The sequence below is a fragment of the Raphanus sativus genome, unplaced genomic scaffold (genome assembly GCF_000801105.2).
Source record: "Raphanus sativus cultivar WK10039 unplaced genomic scaffold, ASM80110v3 Scaffold1555, whole genome shotgun sequence".
NCBI classification, from domain to species: Eukaryota; Viridiplantae; Streptophyta; class Magnoliopsida; order Brassicales; family Brassicaceae; genus Raphanus; species Raphanus sativus.
The window spans coordinates 1,420-21,236 of NW_026616864.1; the positions used below are offsets into that span (position 1 = coordinate 1,420).

Sequence of the window (19,817 nt, forward strand, 5' to 3'; positions counted from 1 at the left end):
GTAAGTGTGTAGTTTGAGCACTAGGGAGTATATGATCTTATCTTTGTGTGTATACACATCATGTTGTATACGTAAAATGACTGAACTATGTACTAATTGCAGTTGCCCATTCAGATTCATAACCATCCATCATGATTTGAACCTGGACACAGAAAAAGTTGAATATAGCCAAGAAGCTCAAATGAAAAAGGATCAATCAATTATTTATGAAAAAAGAACATTAACCAAAGGCGGTGGTGTCTGATTTTCCTGAGCCCATAGTTAGTTATAATGGGCCATATTGGCAATGCGATAATTCGATTAAACGACTGCTCCGAATATGGGCCCAATCGTAAGCCCATATAAAAGTGCCGCGAAGCTGGAGATTTCAAAACGGCATGAGAGAACAAAGAGCGCGCCGGGATGCGAAAACGTATGTTCGCGGTTAGCGTTTTACTCTCTACTAAAAAAAATTTAAACCACACTTCCAAAAGGATGATTCGTAATACGATTGGATCTTAGACCATTCATCCTTAAGCGAAATTGCCGTATTCGTGGCAACGAACGATGCCTACCATCGCCGATCGGAGAAATCGAAGAGCATCGAGACTCCTCGGAAGAGAAAGCTGAGATCGGAGGAAGCCAATCACTTGTCCAAGGACACAACCCCTACGCCGAAGAAACTGAAATCTCGTCGACGAATTGCTGTTCAAATCTCAGAACGCCAGAAAAGGTAAAACTATTTAAAATCACTCGTCTGCATCAGATCATTTTCCTTGATGATAAAGTGTCCGTAACAGTTGGATTTTAGTTTCTCTATGGATTCGGATGAATATCAATCCTAATTGGCTATATCTATTTACAGGAAGTTAAGAAAGACTCTAATGAAAACTTGGCAGTGGATAACTTATCCGATTGTTTAGACTCTGAATCTAACTGGAACCCTCGAGGTAAACTTGAATCATTAGATTCTTCAATAGTCTACTTTTATTTTTGGTAAGGTCTTATGTACTAAGCTATAATAGATGAGGAGCAAATGAGAGCTGTGAAAGAGGCATTGCATGTATCTAAAACACCGTCGACAATTGTTTGCCCGTGAAGATGAACAGAGACGCATTTTCTAGTTTGTGAAAGGCTGCTTAGATCAGCAGAAGGCTGGGAGTTTGTACATTTGCGGCTGTCCTGGGACTGGGAAGTCACTGTCCGTGGAGAAAGTTGTACAACAAGTTGGTGATTGGTCGAAGCAGGTAGCAGTTTTTGTAGTTTATAACATACAACTTAAAAATTGTTAGTAAGGTGCTGTTCGTTTGCTCATCTGGGTGATCCATCTGGGTGAAGATACAAGTTGATGTTCGTTTTGTACATTAAAATGCTACATCCAGATGGATCACCCAACTGCATTTATGAAAACTCAGCTCAAATTTTCATCCAAACGAGGGTGAATCTTAACGGAGCATTTGGGTGAAGGTGAGTCTTCACCAAAAATTCCTGCCAAAACCGAAAAATACAATTTCTATCAAAATCGAAAAACTCAAATTTTTGTCAAATCCGGGAAAATGAATTTCTCACCAAAAACGGAAAACATAATTTTTCGCCAAAATCGAAAAAAACGCAATATCCCGCCAAAATTATTCGTCGAAATCGGAAAAGAACAATTTCCGCCAAAACCGGAAAACACACATTTTCCCGCCAAAACCAAGAAAAACACAATTTCACTCCCAAAACCGAAAAACGTAATTCCCCCCCCCAAACCGGAAAAAATGCAATTTCCCGCCAAAACTGGAAAAACGTAATTTCCCGCAAAACCGAGAAAACACAATTTCCCGCCAAAATCAAAAACCACCAATTCCCGTCAAAACCGGAAAACACAATTTTTCGTCAAAACCGGAAAACACAATTTTTCGTCAAAACCGGAAACAAATTCCCGCCAAAACCGGAAAATGTAATTTCCCCCCCTCCCCAAAACTGGAAAACACAATTTAAAACCGGAAAATACAATTTCTCGTCAAAACCGGGAAAACGTAATTTCCCGCCAAAACCGGGAAAATGCAATTTCCCGCCAAAATCGGGAAAATGCAATTTCATGCCAAAATCGGAAAAATGCAATTTCCCGCCAAAACCGGGAAAACGCAATTTCCCGCCAAAACCGAAATCGTCATTTCTCGTCAAAACCGGAAAACACTATTTCTCGTCAAAACCGAAAAATGCAAATTTTTCACCAAAACCGGGAAAACGTAATTTTCCGTCAAAACTTAGAAAATGCAAATTTCTGCCAAATTTTTAAAACAAGTCTATTTTAATTATTTTAGTAACAAGTTCATCTCGATGTAGATGCAAGTTGAAAAAAAAGCAAACAAACGTAGTTGCATTGAGATGATTCATCTAGATGGAAAAACGAAATGCAGAGACGAACAACACCCAGATGGAGCATCTGGATAAGGCATCTAGATGGACCATCTGGATGCATATTTCAGATGTACAGACGAACGGGGCCTAAATGTTCAAAAAGAATTTAATGATTTTGATCAGGCCGGTTTGCCACCTGTGGACACATTGTCTGTGAACTGCACTTCACTGACAAAGGCAACAGATATATTCAGCAAGGTATATAGACTATAAACCAAGATTATTGATTTCAGGTTGGTTATATCTGATGCTTACATTGTTTCCAGATAGTTGAAATAGTAGAGCCCGTGAAGAAAGATGATTGCTACTCTTCACCTCTACAACATCTTCAGAGTTTGTTTTCTCAAAAGCAACAGTCCAGCTCAAGAATGATGTATATTTTTTAATCGTTTTGTTTGTGTATCAGTTACCTGTGATGATTTACTAGTGTGATCATTATCTAAGCTTATCTTTTCAGGTTAATAATTGCAGATGAGATGGATTTCTTGATCACAAAAGACCGAGGAGTACTTCATGATCTTTTTATGCTTACAACTTTGCCATTTTCAACGTGTATACTTATAGGTACTGTACTTTAGCGGTTGTTGCTATGATTTTAGTCAGATATGTATTCACCTTCTCTTTTCATGAGCACTTGTAAGTTAAGCTGTTTTTTTTTCTTTCTCAGGTGTAGCTAATGCAATAGACCTTGCAGATCGTTTCCTTCCGAAATTGAAGTCACTTAATTGTGAGAATTTGTTGATTTTGTAAATTGATACGTTTTTTCTATATCTGCACAGAAAGTATCAACTTTGAAAAATAAGAGTTGAATTTTTTTTTTCTTGAACTGTGTTTCTATTATTTCGTTGCAGGCAAACCTGTGGTTGTAACTTTCCGTGCTTATTCTAAAGATCAAATCCTTATGATACTACAAGAGAGGCTAATGGTAATTCCTTTCAACTGTATGATAAGATGTCTTGTTTGAGACATTGAAATCCGTACGCCATGGAACTATGATGTTTCTATATATGTCTCACTGATTTTTCAAGTTCTGTTCTAACAGGTTCTTCCATATATTGTTGCATTCCAATCAAAAGCCTTGGAGCTCTGTGCAAGAGTAAGAATCCGATCCTTGCTGGTCGCATGATCTTTTATCTCAGTCCTGCTCCTGAGCCAATTTTGTTTTCCTATAACCATTAATTTTTTATGTTGGTTGCGGCTGCGTCAGGTGACATGAGAAAGGCTTTATCTGTCTGCAGGTGAATTCAACATTTTCATTTTTTTTTTCTTAGAATTTATTCTTGTTTTGAAAGCATGGGTGACAATATCACTGTAATATGCTGCTTGGATTTATATATAGTTAATATGTACTGTAGAAATCACTACTAAGATTGTACTCATAACCTCAAGTTTGTGAACAAACATTTCACACTCTCAATTTCATTCAAATTTTCAGGAGCGCTCTTGAAATTTTAGAAACAGAAATAAGAGGATCACCTAGCCCAGAATCACAAGGTCCAACTCCAGATGATCCAGTGGTTAGTTTTCTGGTCTTTATTGGGTTACACACTGATGATGACATGATCTGAGTATCATATTAAAATTAAGGATTCTTGTACTCAATGTTACAGGTGAGGATATATCATATGGCTACTGCATTATCTAAGACGTTTAAGTCTCCTGTAGTTGACACTATTCAGTCTCTTCCTCAACACCAACAAGTAAGTTACATTCACACCACACACGTTCATTATCAAAGTCACAACGATGTCTTAAAACGTTCTATAACTAAGCAAGGGTGATCCCAAGAATCTAACCGGAATTATCACATGCTTCTCTTGATTCAATTCACAGATCATAATATGTTCTGCTGCAAAGGCTTTTCGAGGGGCCAAAAAGGATGCAACCGTTGGAGAGGTAAATCTCTCTGTTAACCGAAACACAACACATGACCGCATGAGTTAAAACAACACATTATTCTGATTTATTAATCTCTCTTTTTTCCATGCGATGCAGCTTAATAAATTATACCTGGAAATCTGTAAATCTTGGGTCATTTCTCCAGCCGGAATTACAGAGTTCACTAACATGTGTACGGTGCTAAATGATCAGGTAACTACTATCGCTGCCCTGAGTATTCTATGTTGGTAAAAAGCTTGCTGTATCTGTGTTTGCTGATAGTTCATGCAAAGCAGAAAAAGTCAATTCCTGATCAAAAATATTGGTGGCTTTGTTATGCTTCAGGGATTTTAAAATTCGGTCAAGCTCGTAGAGATAATGTAAAGAGAGTAAGCCTGAGAGTAGACGAATCAGACATTACATTTGCTCTTCAGGTAAACACCTTTTTGTTGTAGTTTAACACACTGCTTTCGAAATGCAATTACTGACTCAGTCTCTAGTAAACACTTCCCTTAAATATAAAATCAACAGGGAATACGAACTTTTAGGAACTGTCTTCTGTGAGAAGAACGTCATCCCTACAAAGATGAACAATCTTGTGCACACAATAGCTGACTAAGTTGTGAAACAAGGATACAATACTTTTACTTTTATTAGAGTATTCCAATGTATTTGCTTACACTTGCAAATTGTACAGCCATGGATAGGAGTGTATTAGGTCAATCGTGTTGCTATATTATTTGTCTGTGGCATGGAGCCAGAGAACGATTAACTAAAGCAGGTACAAATATTAGTCAAGTACTTAACTTGTACCAATTATATGCCCATTTTATTAAGTTGTTATGGTTAGTGAACTAATGTCTCAGTAGCCTACTTTAAGCAGTTTGTAGGGTCTCTTAATAAATTTTACTCAATTGTTATCGTCTCGGTGTGGGAACAATGAGGAAAATCCAAAATGAGCTGTTGAGTTGCAGTGGGTCTAGTAGGATTTCCACAGTGAAAGTGGTTAGCTCTTTCCCTCAAGAGGTGGGGACGTGTCTCTTTTCGTTTTGTCTCCTAGTATAATTGCCGCCATGTTTTCATTTTGTATTGTTATTCTCTCTGACAAATGACGAACGTAATCAATAAACATTCAAAGCAAAGCATCACCGTTATCTAAGTATTTTAAGTGAGTTTTTAAACTAAGTAATGTTTAATATTTTAACACAGTTAAATAAAATTTTATATTTTTGAATGATCAATAATTTTTTTTTTTTGTAAAACAATGATCAATAAATTAATTAAATTTTGTTTATATCTCTAACTTCTTTTATATTTTTATTTATTCTTGAAGTACACTATATATCAGATATATTCTTCTATTAATTTCTCTGCTAGCATTGATTCGAAATATCTACACAATATTATGTTTTCAGATACCACTAAAGTAAATGAGTAATATATTCGTAAATCCATTCTATTAAAATAGAAGTACAAAATTAGATTAACCCTTAGTTGTTCACTATATTTACATTATCATGTCACTGAAGTATTAAATGAAGCTATATTTAAATACGATTGTCTTTTCTTAATTTAAATAATAGATTTAAACATTTAATGTTTTTTTCTAATTTAAATAATAGATTTCCTTAACAAAATCTTAACCAAAATATATTTCCTTATATATTCCATACTAACATATTAAATATTTTTAATATTTATTAGTAATAAATAATAAAATAAAAAATCAAACATCATAATTAATTTATATAACATATAAATAAAATATATATTTTATATATTATTAGCATAATACTTCATATATAAGTCCAATTAGTTATAAATATAAGATTTGTTTATATGATATATTGTAATATAATGACGATTAAATCACAAAATATAACTATTTAAAAGTAATGAATAAAATCGTTGTGTTTTAAAATGTTATATTAAAAATTATGTAAAACATTTTAATATACAAATATATATAGTATACCATTATTACAGAGAAAAAAAATAAAGTGAAAAAAAATATTTATACGGTCACGGATCAAGCTCTAGAAATAAACAAAAACAGTGCAACATTATTTTTTTAACAAATTTATTTTAATAGAAATTATAGTTCCAAATATGGTTATATGTTTTATATATTTATAATTTTATTTTCTTTATTTTTGAGGGATGCTAAAATTTTTGAATTGGAAAAAATTATAATTCACTTCTATATTATTTTAATTAGGAAAAAAATTATATCAAAATATTTTATTAAAATTTTCATTTTAATTTTTATTATAACTGTAAATTAATTTCTAATCTATATTTATATTTAAATATTACAAATACACCATTTAATATTAAAAGAAAAATTAAAAATATAAAATAAATACCCGCCCGACCGGCGGGTCAAGATCTAGTGGTAATTATAACGTAAACCCGTGACTGTTAACAATGAGGGATAAGTGCATAATGATTACTGGTGCATCGTGCGTAACGTGCAAGCCTTTTATAGCATTCAGTCGTCATGTTCCTTATTTGAACTAAGGCATCACCAAACCAAAAAGAAAAACACAAGAGATTGAGAGAGAGAAGAAAAATAGATGGAGAAGCAAGATATCATCTTCGTACCTTCTCCAGGCGCTGGCCATCTCCTTGTCTCCATTGAATTCGCCAAGTCTCTCATCAAACGTGACAACCGCATACACACCATCACCATCCTCCACTGGACACTCCCTTTCGTTCCTCAATCCAAAAACTCGGCTAAATCTCTTCTAGCTTCAGAGCCTCGAATCCGCCTCTTGTCCTTGCCTGAGATCCAAAACCCTCCGCCGTTGGAACTCTTCTTTGAAGCCTCCGAGGCTTACCTACTCGACTTCACCAAGAAAACAGTTCCTCTCGTCAGAGAAGCTCTCTCAGCTCTGGTTTCTCCTCCTGATGGAACCGATCCGGTCCGTATCGCCGGTTTGGTAATAGATTTCTTCTGTGTCCCGTTGATCGATGTCGGAAACGAGTTCAACCTTCCTTCTTACATTCTCCTCACGTGTAACGCTGGTTTCTTGGGTATGATGAAGTATCTCCCTGAGAGACACAGCCGAACACCCTCCGAGCTTGACCTGAGCTCCGGCGAGGAAGAACACTCCATTCCCGGTTACGTCTGCCCCGTGCCGACGAAGGTCATGCCGCCTGGTCAGTTCGTGAGAGAGTCGTACGAGGCTTGGGTCGAGATTGCAGCGAAGTTACCTGAAGCCAAAGGCATTTTGGTAAACTCCTACACAAGTCTTGAGAAGAACGCTTTTGAGTACTTCGCTCGTCTTCACGAGAACTATCCTCCGGTTTATCCGGTCGGACCGGTTCTTAGCTTAGAGGATCGTCCGTGTGCGAATCTGGATCCAGCTGATAAGGACAGGATCATGAGCTGGCTTGATGAGAAGCCTGTTTCTTCAGTCGTGTACCTCTGCTTCGGAAGCTTCGGAATCCACGGAGCGTCGCAGATCAAGGAGATAGCTCGAGCTTTAGAGCTCTCCGGCCACAGGTTTCTTTGGTCAATACGAACAAACCCGATGGAGAAAGCTTGTCCGTACGATCTGTTACCTGAGGGGTTTAGAGATCGGACGGCGAGCAGAGGTTTGGTGTGCGGCTGGGCGCCGCAAGTGGAAGTGCTGTCTCATAAGGCTGTAGGAGGGTTCGTGTCTCACTGCGGTTGGAACTCGGTGCTGGAGAGCTTGTGGTTCGGAGTTCCGATCGCCACGTGGCCGATGTACGCTGAGCAGCAGCTGAACGCGTTCACGATGGTAAAGGAGTTGGGTTTGGCCGTGGAGCTGCGTATGGATTACGTTGCTGCGAAGGGAGAGGTAGTGAAAGCTGAGGAGATCGCGGGGGCTATAAGGTCTCTGATGGACGGTGAGGATACGCCGAGGAAAAGAGTTAAGGAGATGGCGGAAGCGGCGAGGATGGCTGCCAAGGATGGTGGATCGTCGTTTGTTGCGGTTAAACGATTCATTGACGAGTTGATGGGCCGGGCTTTTTAGTACTGTTGTAATAACTAAACTACCCATAATGAGTCCAATGCGTTTTTCCTTAATAATTAGTTTTCAGGTTTTCAGACAATGAGTTCTCAGACTGAAATTAAGCAGACAAAAGGTCCTTCAGTGATATCAAAACCAAAGGAGCTTAGCAGTTAGCACAATCAGAATCAAATAGTGTTTTTTTTTTTTTCTTTTTGCTAAATTGTAAATATCATAGATGATTAGAAGTTTTTACAAAAGCAAAAGCCTACAAGCTGAGCCATCTTGGCAAAAAAGAATAAAAAACAAGATGATTCATATTTTAAACCTTGAAACCTATAAGAGAGAAATTTATTGCAACCACATGACCATGAGAAAAGCATATCCTTTCCTATGGCGCCTTGCTGAAAATATATTTCTTAGTTCTCTGTCAATGTTTCGGAAGACAGTAGCAGGCGGTAGTGATATCTGATTGTGTATCAAGTTGTTCCTCTGCTTCCACAAATGGTACACCACTGATTGCGACGCTAGCTTCCTTAGGAGCCGCATCTTAGAGGAAGTTGCAGCTCTGATCCAAGATAACAGTTCAGCCCAGTTAGTGAAAGGCGCAACAGGATGGTTACATCTGCTGAAGACCTCTCGCCATATAGCTTGGCTGTAAGTACAGGAGAGGAGGAGGTGGTCCCTTGTTTCGACGAAGGTGGAACATAGCGGACAGTCAGCGGAGATAGGTAATCCCCACGCCACCAGTCTTGAACGTGTCGGCAATCGATCATAGTTGGCTACCCACATGTTGAAACTGAGCTTCGGGATAGCTCCTTTGAACCAAACAACATCCACCCAGTTCTTGACTTCTTGGCTTGGCCTAAGCCTCTCCCACGTTGTGGACGACCTGAAAGAGAGAGAAGTGGAATCACCAGCAACCCATATATAATCATCCTCAACATCAATAAGCAATGGTAAAATGAGAGTAGTGAGATGAGCATGTAAGTCAACTTCCTTTTGCGATCTTGGGTGTGGCAGTGTCCATGAAACACCAGAGATTGCGTCCGCTACCACCGCGTTGTCCCTGATGCGCAAAGCTCGTGGACCAGCAGGTCCAATATGTGTGATTAACTGTCCAAGCGGGGTCCATACATCATGCCAGAAGCTCGTATTCTGGCCGTTTCCTAGCTGTGACTGACAGAACTGAAGCGCAAGGGGTCGCAGGTCTAAGAGCTTCCGCCACATCCACGAGTCGTTTGCATTTGGTGTTATCGTCCAGAAGGAATGGCCGGCTAGGTGGGTGCTGTAGTGCCAATCAACCCACAAAGAGGGAGCTTTAGATAGTAGTAGCCAGATGAACTTCAAGCAGAGGACCTGGTTCCAAATTAAGAAGCTCCTAATCCCGAGCCCTCCCTCCTCCTTTGGGAGGCAAACGGTTGACCACGCGACTTTAGCAAAGCTCTTGCTCTCCAAACTACCAGCCCATAAGAAGCGGGAGCAGAGTGATTCAATGGTTTTGATGCACCCTTTTGGGAGAATGAAGGCTGAGGTCCAAAACGTTACTGTACCGAAAATCACCGTTTTGATCAGTTGCAACCTCCCTGCAAAAGAAAGCAGCTTTGCGGACCAGGATTGGATGCTGAGGTTGAGCTTGGTCATTAGAGGAGCATATTCAGATATCTTTAGCTTCCGCGACATTAGTGGAAGACCCAGATATCTAATGGGGAATTGACCAGACGGGAAACCATAGTTACGCATAACCGCGGTTTCACTTTGGTCCACCCCCGCTGTGAATAGCTCCGTTTTTGTAGCATTCATATGCAGACCCGACCACGACGCAAAGTCATCCAGACACTCGGAGATACCATGAAGATTATTACTTGAACCGTCAAAGAACACCATCACATCGTCCGCAAACATGAGGTGTGTGATCTTCAATTCTTCTGTCCTGGGGTGATAACCAATGGAGCCTGACTCATAGCGGGAGAGAAGCAAACGAGACAGACATTCCATGGCTAATACGAACAGATACGGAGATAGGGGATCTCCTTGACGGATCCCTTTAGTGCTCTTGAAGAATCCACCCGACTGTCCGTTGACAGAAACAGAGAAAAAAGCTGTTGATAAGCACTCCTGGATGAGAGAGATGAAGCTTTCGGGAATCGCTAGTGCCCTTAGAGAAGCCAGAATGAAGTCCCAACGCACAGTATCAAAAGCTTTCCGAAGGTCGACCTTAAGCATTCCCCTAGGAGAGATGCTTTGTGAGTTGTAGCCGTTGACGAGGTCTGTTGCTAGGAGTACATTTTCAGCGAGTAATCGTCCTGGGAGGAAGGCTGACTGTGCTTTTGATATCATGAGAGGCAGTATGTCCTTGAGACGCGCAGCTAACAGTTTTGAGATGACATTATAGACCGTGTTTAGGCAAGAGATGGGCCTAAAGTCGGATGGTAGTGAGGCGTTCGGCTTCTTTGGAATTAAGACCAGGTTTGCCGAATTCCACTGCTTTAGTAGCTTCCCTGCTCTAAAGAATTCTAGTATCGCTTCGGTGACCTCGGGGCCAATAACAGACCACAAAGTAGTGAAGAACTCCGCAGAGTAACCATCTGGACCACCCGTTTTGTTCTTAGGCAGGGTGAAGAAAGCTTCCTTGATGTCTAGCGCTGAGAACTCTTTTTGAAAACCAGAGACCTGTTCCTCGGAGCATTTAAAGTTGAATAGGAGGTCCAGGTCGCTTTGTATGAACATCGGTTGTGCCACTGGACTGCCAAGGAGATCAGTGAAATAACCCACACACAGTTCTTGAATCCCAGCCTGCGTATCAACGCGCGTTCCGGTCTCTGATAGAAGGAAATGGATGTGGTTGTAAGCCTGCCTGGATGCTGCATATCTGTGGAAAAGCGAGGAGCTACCATCACCCAATGCCAACCAATTTATACGCGACCTTTGATAGAAAAAAGCAGCCTCCGCTGCTGACAATTCTTCCCATTCGTGGAGAGCTGTAATCTCTGTTTCTGCATTTGTGACTGACGGGGAGGAGAGCATCACTTGCTGAGCTTGCAGCAGCTTCTCATGAGCTTGCGCAGTTTTCTTTTCCAGCCCGGAGTAGTTTTGTCTGCTGAACTCCCTGATTGTTTGCTTCAACAACTTGAGCTTAACCGCAACTCTGTACATGGCCGAACCTGTCACATTGAGAGAAAACCAGCCAGCACAGACAATTGCAATAAAATCTGGATTTTGAAGAATAAAGTTATAGAAGCGAAAGGGTTTCTTAGCTCTTATCCTGTCCGGCTCTAACGTGATAGCTATGACAGCGTGATCAGAGAAGTCCGGACTTCCAAAAAAGGCTACTGATGACGGGAACGCGTTGTACCAGTTGTCATTGACTAGACATCTATCAAGCTTCTTGGCCAGTGGAGAGCTTTTTTGCTTGTTCCACCATGTGTATGTGGTGCCTCTGAAGTTTAGATCCTCTAGATTTGCGTCTGATAGGCACTGGTTCAGCTCCCTTATTTCCAAAAATAGTGTTCGCTTATTTAAGTTTGCATAACAACTTAGTTTACTTATACATTGATAACATTGTTTACTTAATGAACTTTGTGTGACAAGTTTGGTTCCAATGAAGGATGTGTCAAACGTGATCACCAAGAATGTCTCTTATAAAATCTCCGGTGGCCACCATAGAAGATCCACCGTTAATAACAGCTTTCCTCGCGGCTGCCGAAATATCTCTAACCTTCTTCCTGATAGGGTTCTCACCGTCCATCAGACATCTGATGGCTGTTGCGATTTCATCGGCTGACACAAGCTCTAGCGTCACCCTATCACCATCAGCGACGTAATCAAGTCTTATCTCCACTGTCAAACCCAGCTCTTTCACCATTTCGAACGCGTTCAGCTGTTGCTCTGCATACATTGGCCACGTCGCGATCGGTACGCCGTACCAAAGACTCTCCTGTATAGAGTTCCACCCGCAGTGAGACACGAACCCACCGGTTGCCTTATGGGCCAAGATATCTATCTGTGGAGCCCAACTACACACGATTCCACGGCCCATTGTTCGATCCACGAATCCTTCTGGAAGCGGCTCGTGGGGATTTCCGTCTCCCTCCATTTTTGTACGTATCGCCCAGATGAACCTGCATCCTACTAGCTCGAGCGCGTGAGCAATCTCTTTGATCTGAGGTGAACTGAACACTCCCATGCTCCCAAAACACAGGAACAAAACAGACGAGTCTGGTTGCTCGCCTAGCCATTTCATCATCTCTTCGTATTGGGCCGAAGCTAAGCCAGGATTTGTACGGCCAGTTAAGTTGAGAACCGGCCCAACAGGATACGCACGCGGGTAATCTCCGCTTGAAAAATGTTCAACTGCATACGGCTCCACTTCCGAGAACGAGTTGACCAAAATACCCTTGGCTTGAGTCAACCGCTCGCCAATTTTGACCAGAGTTGCGTAAGAGAGTTTGTCAAACACACCAGGCGGCAGAACCTTGGCCGGAACTCGTTCCAAAAACGCCGGCACCGGCAACTCCTCATCCCCGGAGCTCTCTTTGAACTCCTCTGAAGAAACCAAACGGTGCCGTTCCGGTAGATACTGTAGAAACCCCAAGAAACCGAAATTTGAAGTCATGAAGATGTACGAAGGAAGGTTCACCTCGCGCCCGACGTCGATCAAGTCCACGCAGAAGAAATCAAGAATCAATCCTGCGACATGGTTTGAGTCTTCTGCTGAAGACGAGACCAAGTCTTGGATTGTTTGTCTGAGAAATGGTATGTTTTTCGCGACGAAGTCAATGATGTAAGTCTCGGAGGAAGTGTCGAGGAGCTTGATTGGAGGTGGGTCTTGGATCTCCGGGAGGCTGATGAGTCGGATCCCAGGCTCGGAGGATGTGAGCGAGGCCAAGGAAGCGTCTGCATGAGGAGCGTAAGGGAGCTTCATGGAGAGGATTGTGATCATCGAAATCCGACGGTCGAGATCTAGCAAACGCTTTCCAAATTCGATCGTTGACAAAAGATGGCCAGTCTCCGGAAGTGGGATGAAGATCAGCTCTGATTTCTTCATCTCTCTTAACTTTTCTTTTTTCTTTAGGGCTTTATTTTTGAAGAAAATGAAACACAATTGAGCTTTCTTTTGAGCTCTGCTGTTATCAATGATATGTTAATGGCGTTCCATGTGGCTGCATAAAGTAGTAAATAGTTACGACAAAAGTGGACCACAACAAGTTTCGGTCCGGTTGAGCCTACAAAATTGGAAAAAAACAATTTAGCAAAACTATAGTTTAGTAAGTATCAGTTGTCCAGATTAATTCTAATCCTGTCAAAACTCAACAACTCATGGATGTGTCTATCGTGTAATTGAGTCAGATGTGATAAAGTAAAAATAAACAAAAGAAACAAAAAGACGATTCACATGGGAAACACATCAACTTTTTATTCTGTTCGAACAAAACGTTTTTGCTTTTCGAAGAAGGAATAATTTGTTTATAGTTTATACCAATAGACTCTAGAAATTAAAGTACTGTTTACTTCACTGAAAACTGTAATTATTTTTCTCATGCTTTAATATATGCTTGAGTGGGTCATTTCTATTTAGAAAATAGTTCACTGAACATACTGCATGTCTTCATAGATCATCGAAATCTAGACGCAACAGCCAAATTAGATTAGGAAAACAATCTTTCATGGAAACACCTTATAAATTTGTATTTTCACAAGCTATGTTGTACTTGTATCATGGAACACCTTTTATACTTGGTATTTTTAGTTGCTTTTTTTTTTTTGGAACACCTATTTTTAGTTGCTTATTATATAGTTTTTCCGACAAAAGACGCACGCATTGTTAATGACTTGGTATTTGGTTAGGTTTTGCTTTGACTTTTAGTCAAACGCAAAAGATATTTTTTTTCTTCTTGTAAGAAAGAAAAGTAGTTCGCCGACGGAAAAGAAAAGTCACCGGCTTCGTCGCTCTCGAAATTGTGTGGTATCCATTCTCCTTCCTCAAACTATATCCCTTCTCAACTCCCTTTGAAAAATCCGCCCATCTTTCGAGTCTAATAGTCACCGAAAAAAAATGGCTTTCCGGCCAGGATTTGCCACCGTCACTCTCTTCCTCTACTTACTAGTCTCCTCCCACTCTCTCGATCTCAATCGTTCCCCGAAAAAAACACAAGATCGAAGGACCGATCAAGACCATAGTCGTCGTAGTCATGGAGAATCGCTCCTTCGACCACATCCTCGGCTGGCTCAAACCAACCCGACCCGAAATCGACGGATTAACCGGAAAAGAGTCAAACCCCCTCAACGCCTCCGATCCAAACTCCGAAAAAATCTACGTATCAAACGACGCCGTTTTCGTCGACATGGATCCGGGCCACTCGTTCCAAGCCATCCGAGAGCAGATATTCGGATCCAACGACACCTCCGGCGACCCGAAAATGAACGGGTTCGCCCAGGAGGCGGAGAGCATGGAGCCCGGGATGGCAAAGAACGTCATGAGCGGGTTCAAACCCGGTGTACTACCGGTTTACACCGAGCTAGCTAACGAGTTCGGGATCTTCGACCGGTGGTTCGCTTCGGTTCCGACTTCCACTCAGCCGAACCGGTTCTACGTCCACTCTGCCACCTCCCACGGGTGCTCCAGCAACGTCAAGAAGGATCTCGTCAGAGGTTTCCCTCAGAAGACGATCTTTGATTCTTTGGAAGAGAGCGGGCTCAGCTTCGGGATCTATTACCAGAACATCCCCGCCACCTTCTTCTTCAAGTCTCTCCGCAGGCTCAAACACCTCGTGAAGTTCCACAGCTACTCGCTTAAGTTCAAGCTCCACGCCAAGCTCGGGAAGCTTCCGAACTATTCGGTTATCGAACAGCGGTATTTCGACATCGATCTTTTTCCGGCGAACGATGATCATCCGTCGCATGACGTGGCGGCGGGGCAGAGGTTTGTCAAGGAAGTGTACGAGACGTTAAGGAGTAGTCCTCAGTGGGAGGAGATGGCTTTGCTTATTACTTATGATGAGCACGGTGGGTTTTATGATCACGTGCCCACGCCGGTTAAAGATGTGCCGAATCCTGATGGGATTATTGGACCGGGCCCGTTTTATTTCGGGTTTGATCGGTTGGGTGTTCGGGTTCCTACTTTCCTTATCTCTCCTTGGATCGAGAAGGGCACTGGTATGTGATGATATTTAAATGCTTTTCCTTTTGTAGCATAGGTTATAACAACTTTCATGTGTGTGAATCGTTTCGGTTTTGTTATAGTGATACATGAACCTGAGGGTCCTACACCACATTCACAGTACGAGCATTCTTCTATACCAGCAACTGTGAAGAAACTCTTCAACCTTAAATCTCACTTCCTTACCAAGAGAGATGCATGGGCTGGTACATTTGAGAAATACTTCTGTATCCGTGACTCTCTTCGCCAAGATTGTCCAGGTTTGTTTCATTCTCTTACCTAATCTTTCAGTCCATTACATGATTTTGAGTTTTTTTGCACTGAAGGCTAACATAAGGTGATCACAAAACCAGAGTCATTACTAATGGACAGCTAAGTGATTTGGCTTATGTGTAGTTGCTCTAACCCATCCACTAAATCTTTTCTGTCTAAAAAAGTAAAAACCTTCTTTATGGAACAGAGCAATTACTATTAGTGATGAAACTAAGTAGGTAGGTATATTAATATTAATTCATGTCATGAAAATCAAAATTTGCTTCTTAATCAGGAATCAGAATTCTGACCATGGTTAGGGCTTTACTCCCCTAAAAGCTGTGGCCTGTGGGAATATAATTCTCTAATTTTCATTTCCTTTTTCTCACATGAACCAACACAGAGAAACTAGCAGAAGTTGAACGATCACTAAGGCCATGGGGAGCAAAAGAAGACGCAAAGCTCTCAGAGTTCCAGGTGGAGCTGATCCAGCTCGCTTCCCAGCTCGTTGGAGACCATCTGCTGAACTCATATCCAGACATTGGGAAGAACATGACAGTACGTGAAGGCAACAAATACGCAGAGGATGCTGTTGAGAAGTTTTTAGAAGCTGGTAAGGCTGCACTGAAAGCAGGAGCAGACGAGAACACCATAGTCACTATGAGGCCGTCTCTGACTACCAGGACCAGTCCCAGTGAAGGGACCAACAAGTATATTTAAAACTATTGAAAAAATCTACAAATAATGGAATGAATGATATGTAAATACATGTGGCCACCTCTATGTTCCCCACGTCACTTGGATACATTCTATGATGTGGGAAAAAAGGGTATATACTTACGTATGGTTATGTAATGGATCAAAAGACATGGTAACGTTATGTTGCTCTCCGGACCTCCATCTCCTTAGTAGGAATAAGATGGAGAGTTCTTGTATTTACTAATACATACTTATCCAAAATTAGATAACTAACCAGTTTATGGTTAGCATAAACGTCTTAATTATCAGAAACAACGCAAAAATCAAACAAGTTTTGCAAAACAATATGGCAATACAATTAATTTTCTTCTATATAAGTACATTTTTTCTCTTTTTATTGAGCACTAACTTACCAGTATTTTAGTCATTAACAATTTATCAAATAATATTGTAGTTCGAATTAAAATAGAAACAAACTGAGGAAAAAGTTAAAACTCCGCAACGAGCGGGGCACTGTATATCGAGAGAGAGAATTTGTAAGGCCAAGAAAGGAACTTAAACTTTTGCAGAAGAAAAGGAAGAGATGGGTCTTCGCATACGTCTTCGTCTCCCTCACAAAAGCTCTCCAAGAACACCTTCACATCTCCTTCTATGCGTTCTTGCTCTCTGCTTCTTCTCCTTCACCGCTCTTCTTCTCTACAAGGTCTTGTCTTTTTACCCTTTTTCACCATTATTCTTCTTCCCACTCAGCAATAATTCAATTACACATGTTTTTTTTTTCATTTTATAGATCTGACAGAATCATTAAAAATGTTGCAGTTTTCTGTCATGGGAATATTTGTCTGAAGCTGACCTAACTCTAAATTAAGATTACTCGAAACTATGGTTTTGCTTTTCTAATCGTTTTCAATTGGTAGATCTGGATTTTGAGCTTAATTAGCAATTTTATATTTTTTATTGCTCTGTAATCTAAAAAAAAACACGTGCACTTCCCGTGATCTTGAGCAGGTTGACGACTTTGTAGCTCAGACAAAGACTCTCGCCGGACACAACTTGGAGCCGACACCGTGGCACATCTTCCCACGCAAATCTTTCAGCGAAGCCACCACTTACCGAATCCTCCAATGCTCCTACTTCTCATGCCCTCACAACTCCGTCCCCGATCCAAATACCACCCTCCCGTCGGATTCCGGGTCGGGTCGTCATCGAGCCCAGCAACAACAGCAATGCCCTGACGTTTTCAGGTAATGTCCGTCCCACTCAGAAAGTTTCAAACTTTAGGAGTAAACCAACCATTTGATACCCGTGTGAAGTCAGGTGGATTCACCGAGACTTGGAGCCATGGGCAAAGACAGGGGTGACTAAAGACCACGTGGAGAAGGCCAAGCAAAACGCTGCGTTTAGAGTGGTGATACTGTCCGGGAAGCTGTACGTGGATCTCTACTACGCTTGCGTGCAGAGCAGGATGATGTTCACCGTTTGGGGGATTCTGCAGCTGCTCAGCAAGTATCCAGGGATGGTTCCTGACGTCGACATGATGTTTGATTGCATGGACAAACCCATCATCAACCGGACAGAACACCAGTCGTTCCCACCCCCTCTTTTTCGATACTGTACTAATGAAGCTCATCTGGACATTCCTTTTCCTGATTGGTCTTTCTGGGGATGGTACATTCATATCTCATTCTCTGTTGTTGTTTTTTTTTTACTCGAACACTCTTGTCTGAATATGTGTGTTGTTTTGATAAAAAAAAGGTCGGAGACAAATCTAAGGCCGTGGGAAGAAGAGTTTAGGGATATAAAGAAAGGGTCTAAGAGAAGGAGCTGGGATAGCAAACAACCTAGAGCTTACTGGAAAGGGAACCCTGATGTTGTGTCGCCTATAAGAATGGAGTTGATGAAATGCAACCATTCAAGGTTGTGGGGAGCACAGATTATGCGCCAGGTAAAGGCCTTCCCTCAGTTCCTCCTAGTCAGATAGTTTTAGTCTCTGATGTGTGTGTGTTTAATAAATACAGAACTGGGCAGAAGAGGCAAAAGGTGGGTTTGAACAGTCTAAACTCTCCAACCAATGCAATCACCGGTAAGTCTTTAGAGAAAACCAAGTTCGACTTTTGAGGGGATACGAGAAAGATCTAATCTGGTTTTGTGATTCGTTGTATCATAAAGGTACAAAATATATGCAGAGGGTTACGCGTGGTCAGTATCTCTAAAGTATATCATGTCATGTGGTTCCATGACACTCATAATCTCACCAGAGTATGAAGATTTCTTCAGCAGAGGCCTTCTTCCCAAGGAAAACTACTGGCCTGTCTCTCCCACTGATCTATGTCGGTCCATCAAATTCGCTGTGGACTGGGGCAATGCCAACCCCTCTGATGTAATGTGTATTATTCTAACACTTCCTCATCCATTTATCGACTCATGTGTTCCTAAGGCGTTCTTCCTTTTTGACAGGCTGAAACAATAGGAAAAAGAGGACAGGGTTACATGGAAAGCATTAGCATGAACCGGGTGTATGACTACATGTTTCATCTCATCACAGAGTACTCAAAGCTTCAGAAGTTCAAACCGGTGAAGCCTCCTTCAGCTAAAGAGGTCTGTGAAGGATCATTGCTTTGCTTTGCAGAGCAAAAAGAGCGGGATCTACTTGAAAAATCAAGAGCTGTACCTTCTCTGGACCGACCATGTAAACTTCCAGATGCAGATAGGGATAGGCTTGAGAGGTGGATCCAACGGAAGAAGCAAACAATCGAAGATGTTAGAAACATGGAGATGACAAGAACAGACAGGGGCTCTAGATAATTTGAGTTTTCAGAAACATAAGTTTTGTTTGATCCTTTTTTTCCTCTGCATACGTGTGTTCATCATTATCAGCTGTAGCACGAGATGATACTTGATTTATAGAATAAAGAAACCATAATCTGTCATCTTCAAAAGTAACACAACAAGAGAAGTAAAATACAATTACTAATCCCTTGGTGTCTGAGGGATTCAAGTAACGTATTGTCCACTTTTGGTAACATCCTATTATAAAATCTGATAGACCAAAACCTCAGAAATGAAAACTAGACCAGCTAGTTAGGCCAAAGTTTAGAAAGCAGAAGAGAGTGGAACAAATCTCACTCAGCTGCCATTGTCATACTCATCATCATCGTCAACCACTTCATACTCGAAATCTTGGTCTCTGTTCTCCATGGTTTTCCCAAATGTGAATGCCTTGGTACCCATTGTTGTGAAGGGCATCAGCCCAAATGCACGGGCCGTCTTGATCTCTCTAGCAATCTTTCTTTGTGCCTTGCACTGATGCCAGTCTGTGCACGAGATAATTTAAAAAAAAAAATGAAGATTCCATCATTAAGTGGATTGGCAAAAAAACGTTATCACGTGTATCGTATAAACAAAGTAAAGATTAAAAAGGAGAAGCATCCAATATTGACCTGCTTCCTCTTAACAAGGATCCC

General features: G+C 41.2%; 4 protein-coding genes and 1 pseudogene across 5 annotated transcripts; 4 read left to right on the forward strand and 1 right to left on the reverse strand.

Annotated features, from left to right (window-relative positions):
• The first annotated feature begins 319 nt into the window (after nucleotides 1-319).
• On the forward strand, nucleotides 320-4,597 carry LOC108862824 (cell division control protein 6 homolog B-like). The gene is given in 16 exon segments (XM_056999035.1): nucleotides 320-412; nucleotides 518-712; nucleotides 845-929; nucleotides 1,005-1,072; nucleotides 1,074-1,226; nucleotides 2,509-2,583; nucleotides 2,652-2,758; nucleotides 2,843-2,949; nucleotides 3,053-3,112; nucleotides 3,237-3,310; nucleotides 3,428-3,480; nucleotides 3,573-3,623; nucleotides 3,821-3,902; nucleotides 3,996-4,085; nucleotides 4,219-4,281; nucleotides 4,381-4,597. Coding segments are annotated over 16 exon segments (1,491 nt in total). The 3' UTR covers nucleotides 4,516-4,597.
• A 2,171-nt stretch (nucleotides 4,598-6,768) lies between these two features.
• On the forward strand, nucleotides 6,769-8,407 carry LOC108862806 (UDP-glycosyltransferase 71C3-like). The gene has a single exon (XM_018637055.2). The coding sequence runs from the start codon at nucleotides 6,840-6,842 to the stop codon at nucleotides 8,265-8,267; it is 1,428 nt and encodes a 475-aa protein (XP_018492557.2). The 5' UTR covers nucleotides 6,769-6,839; the 3' UTR covers nucleotides 8,268-8,407.
• A 3,327-nt stretch (nucleotides 8,408-11,734) lies between these two features.
• On the reverse strand, nucleotides 11,735-13,412 carry LOC108862788 (UDP-glycosyltransferase 71C5). The gene has a single exon (XM_018637031.2). It carries the CDS (start codon nucleotides 13,288-13,290, stop codon nucleotides 11,857-11,859), a length of 1,434 nt encoding a protein of 477 aa, XP_018492533.1. The 5' UTR covers nucleotides 13,291-13,412; the 3' UTR covers nucleotides 11,735-11,856.
• A 696-nt stretch (nucleotides 13,413-14,108) lies between these two features.
• LOC130504411 (non-specific phospholipase C1-like) lies at nucleotides 14,109-16,647 on the forward strand (annotated as a pseudogene). Its single transcript, XR_008941248.1, has 3 exons — nucleotides 14,109-15,398; nucleotides 15,486-15,662; nucleotides 16,058-16,647. The product of XR_008941248.1 is annotated as a non-specific phospholipase C1-like (transcript).
• A 138-nt stretch (nucleotides 16,648-16,785) lies between these two features.
• On the forward strand, nucleotides 16,786-19,283 carry LOC108863334 (uncharacterized). Its single transcript, XM_018637730.2, has 7 exons — nucleotides 16,786-17,056; nucleotides 17,362-17,597; nucleotides 17,671-18,021; nucleotides 18,109-18,298; nucleotides 18,372-18,436; nucleotides 18,523-18,733; nucleotides 18,811-19,283. Exons 1-7 carry the CDS (start codon nucleotides 16,937-16,939, stop codon nucleotides 19,156-19,158), a joined length of 1,521 nt encoding a protein of 506 aa, XP_018493232.2. The 5' UTR covers nucleotides 16,786-16,936; the 3' UTR covers nucleotides 19,159-19,283.
• The last annotated feature ends 534 nt before the right edge of the window (nucleotides 19,284-19,817 follow it).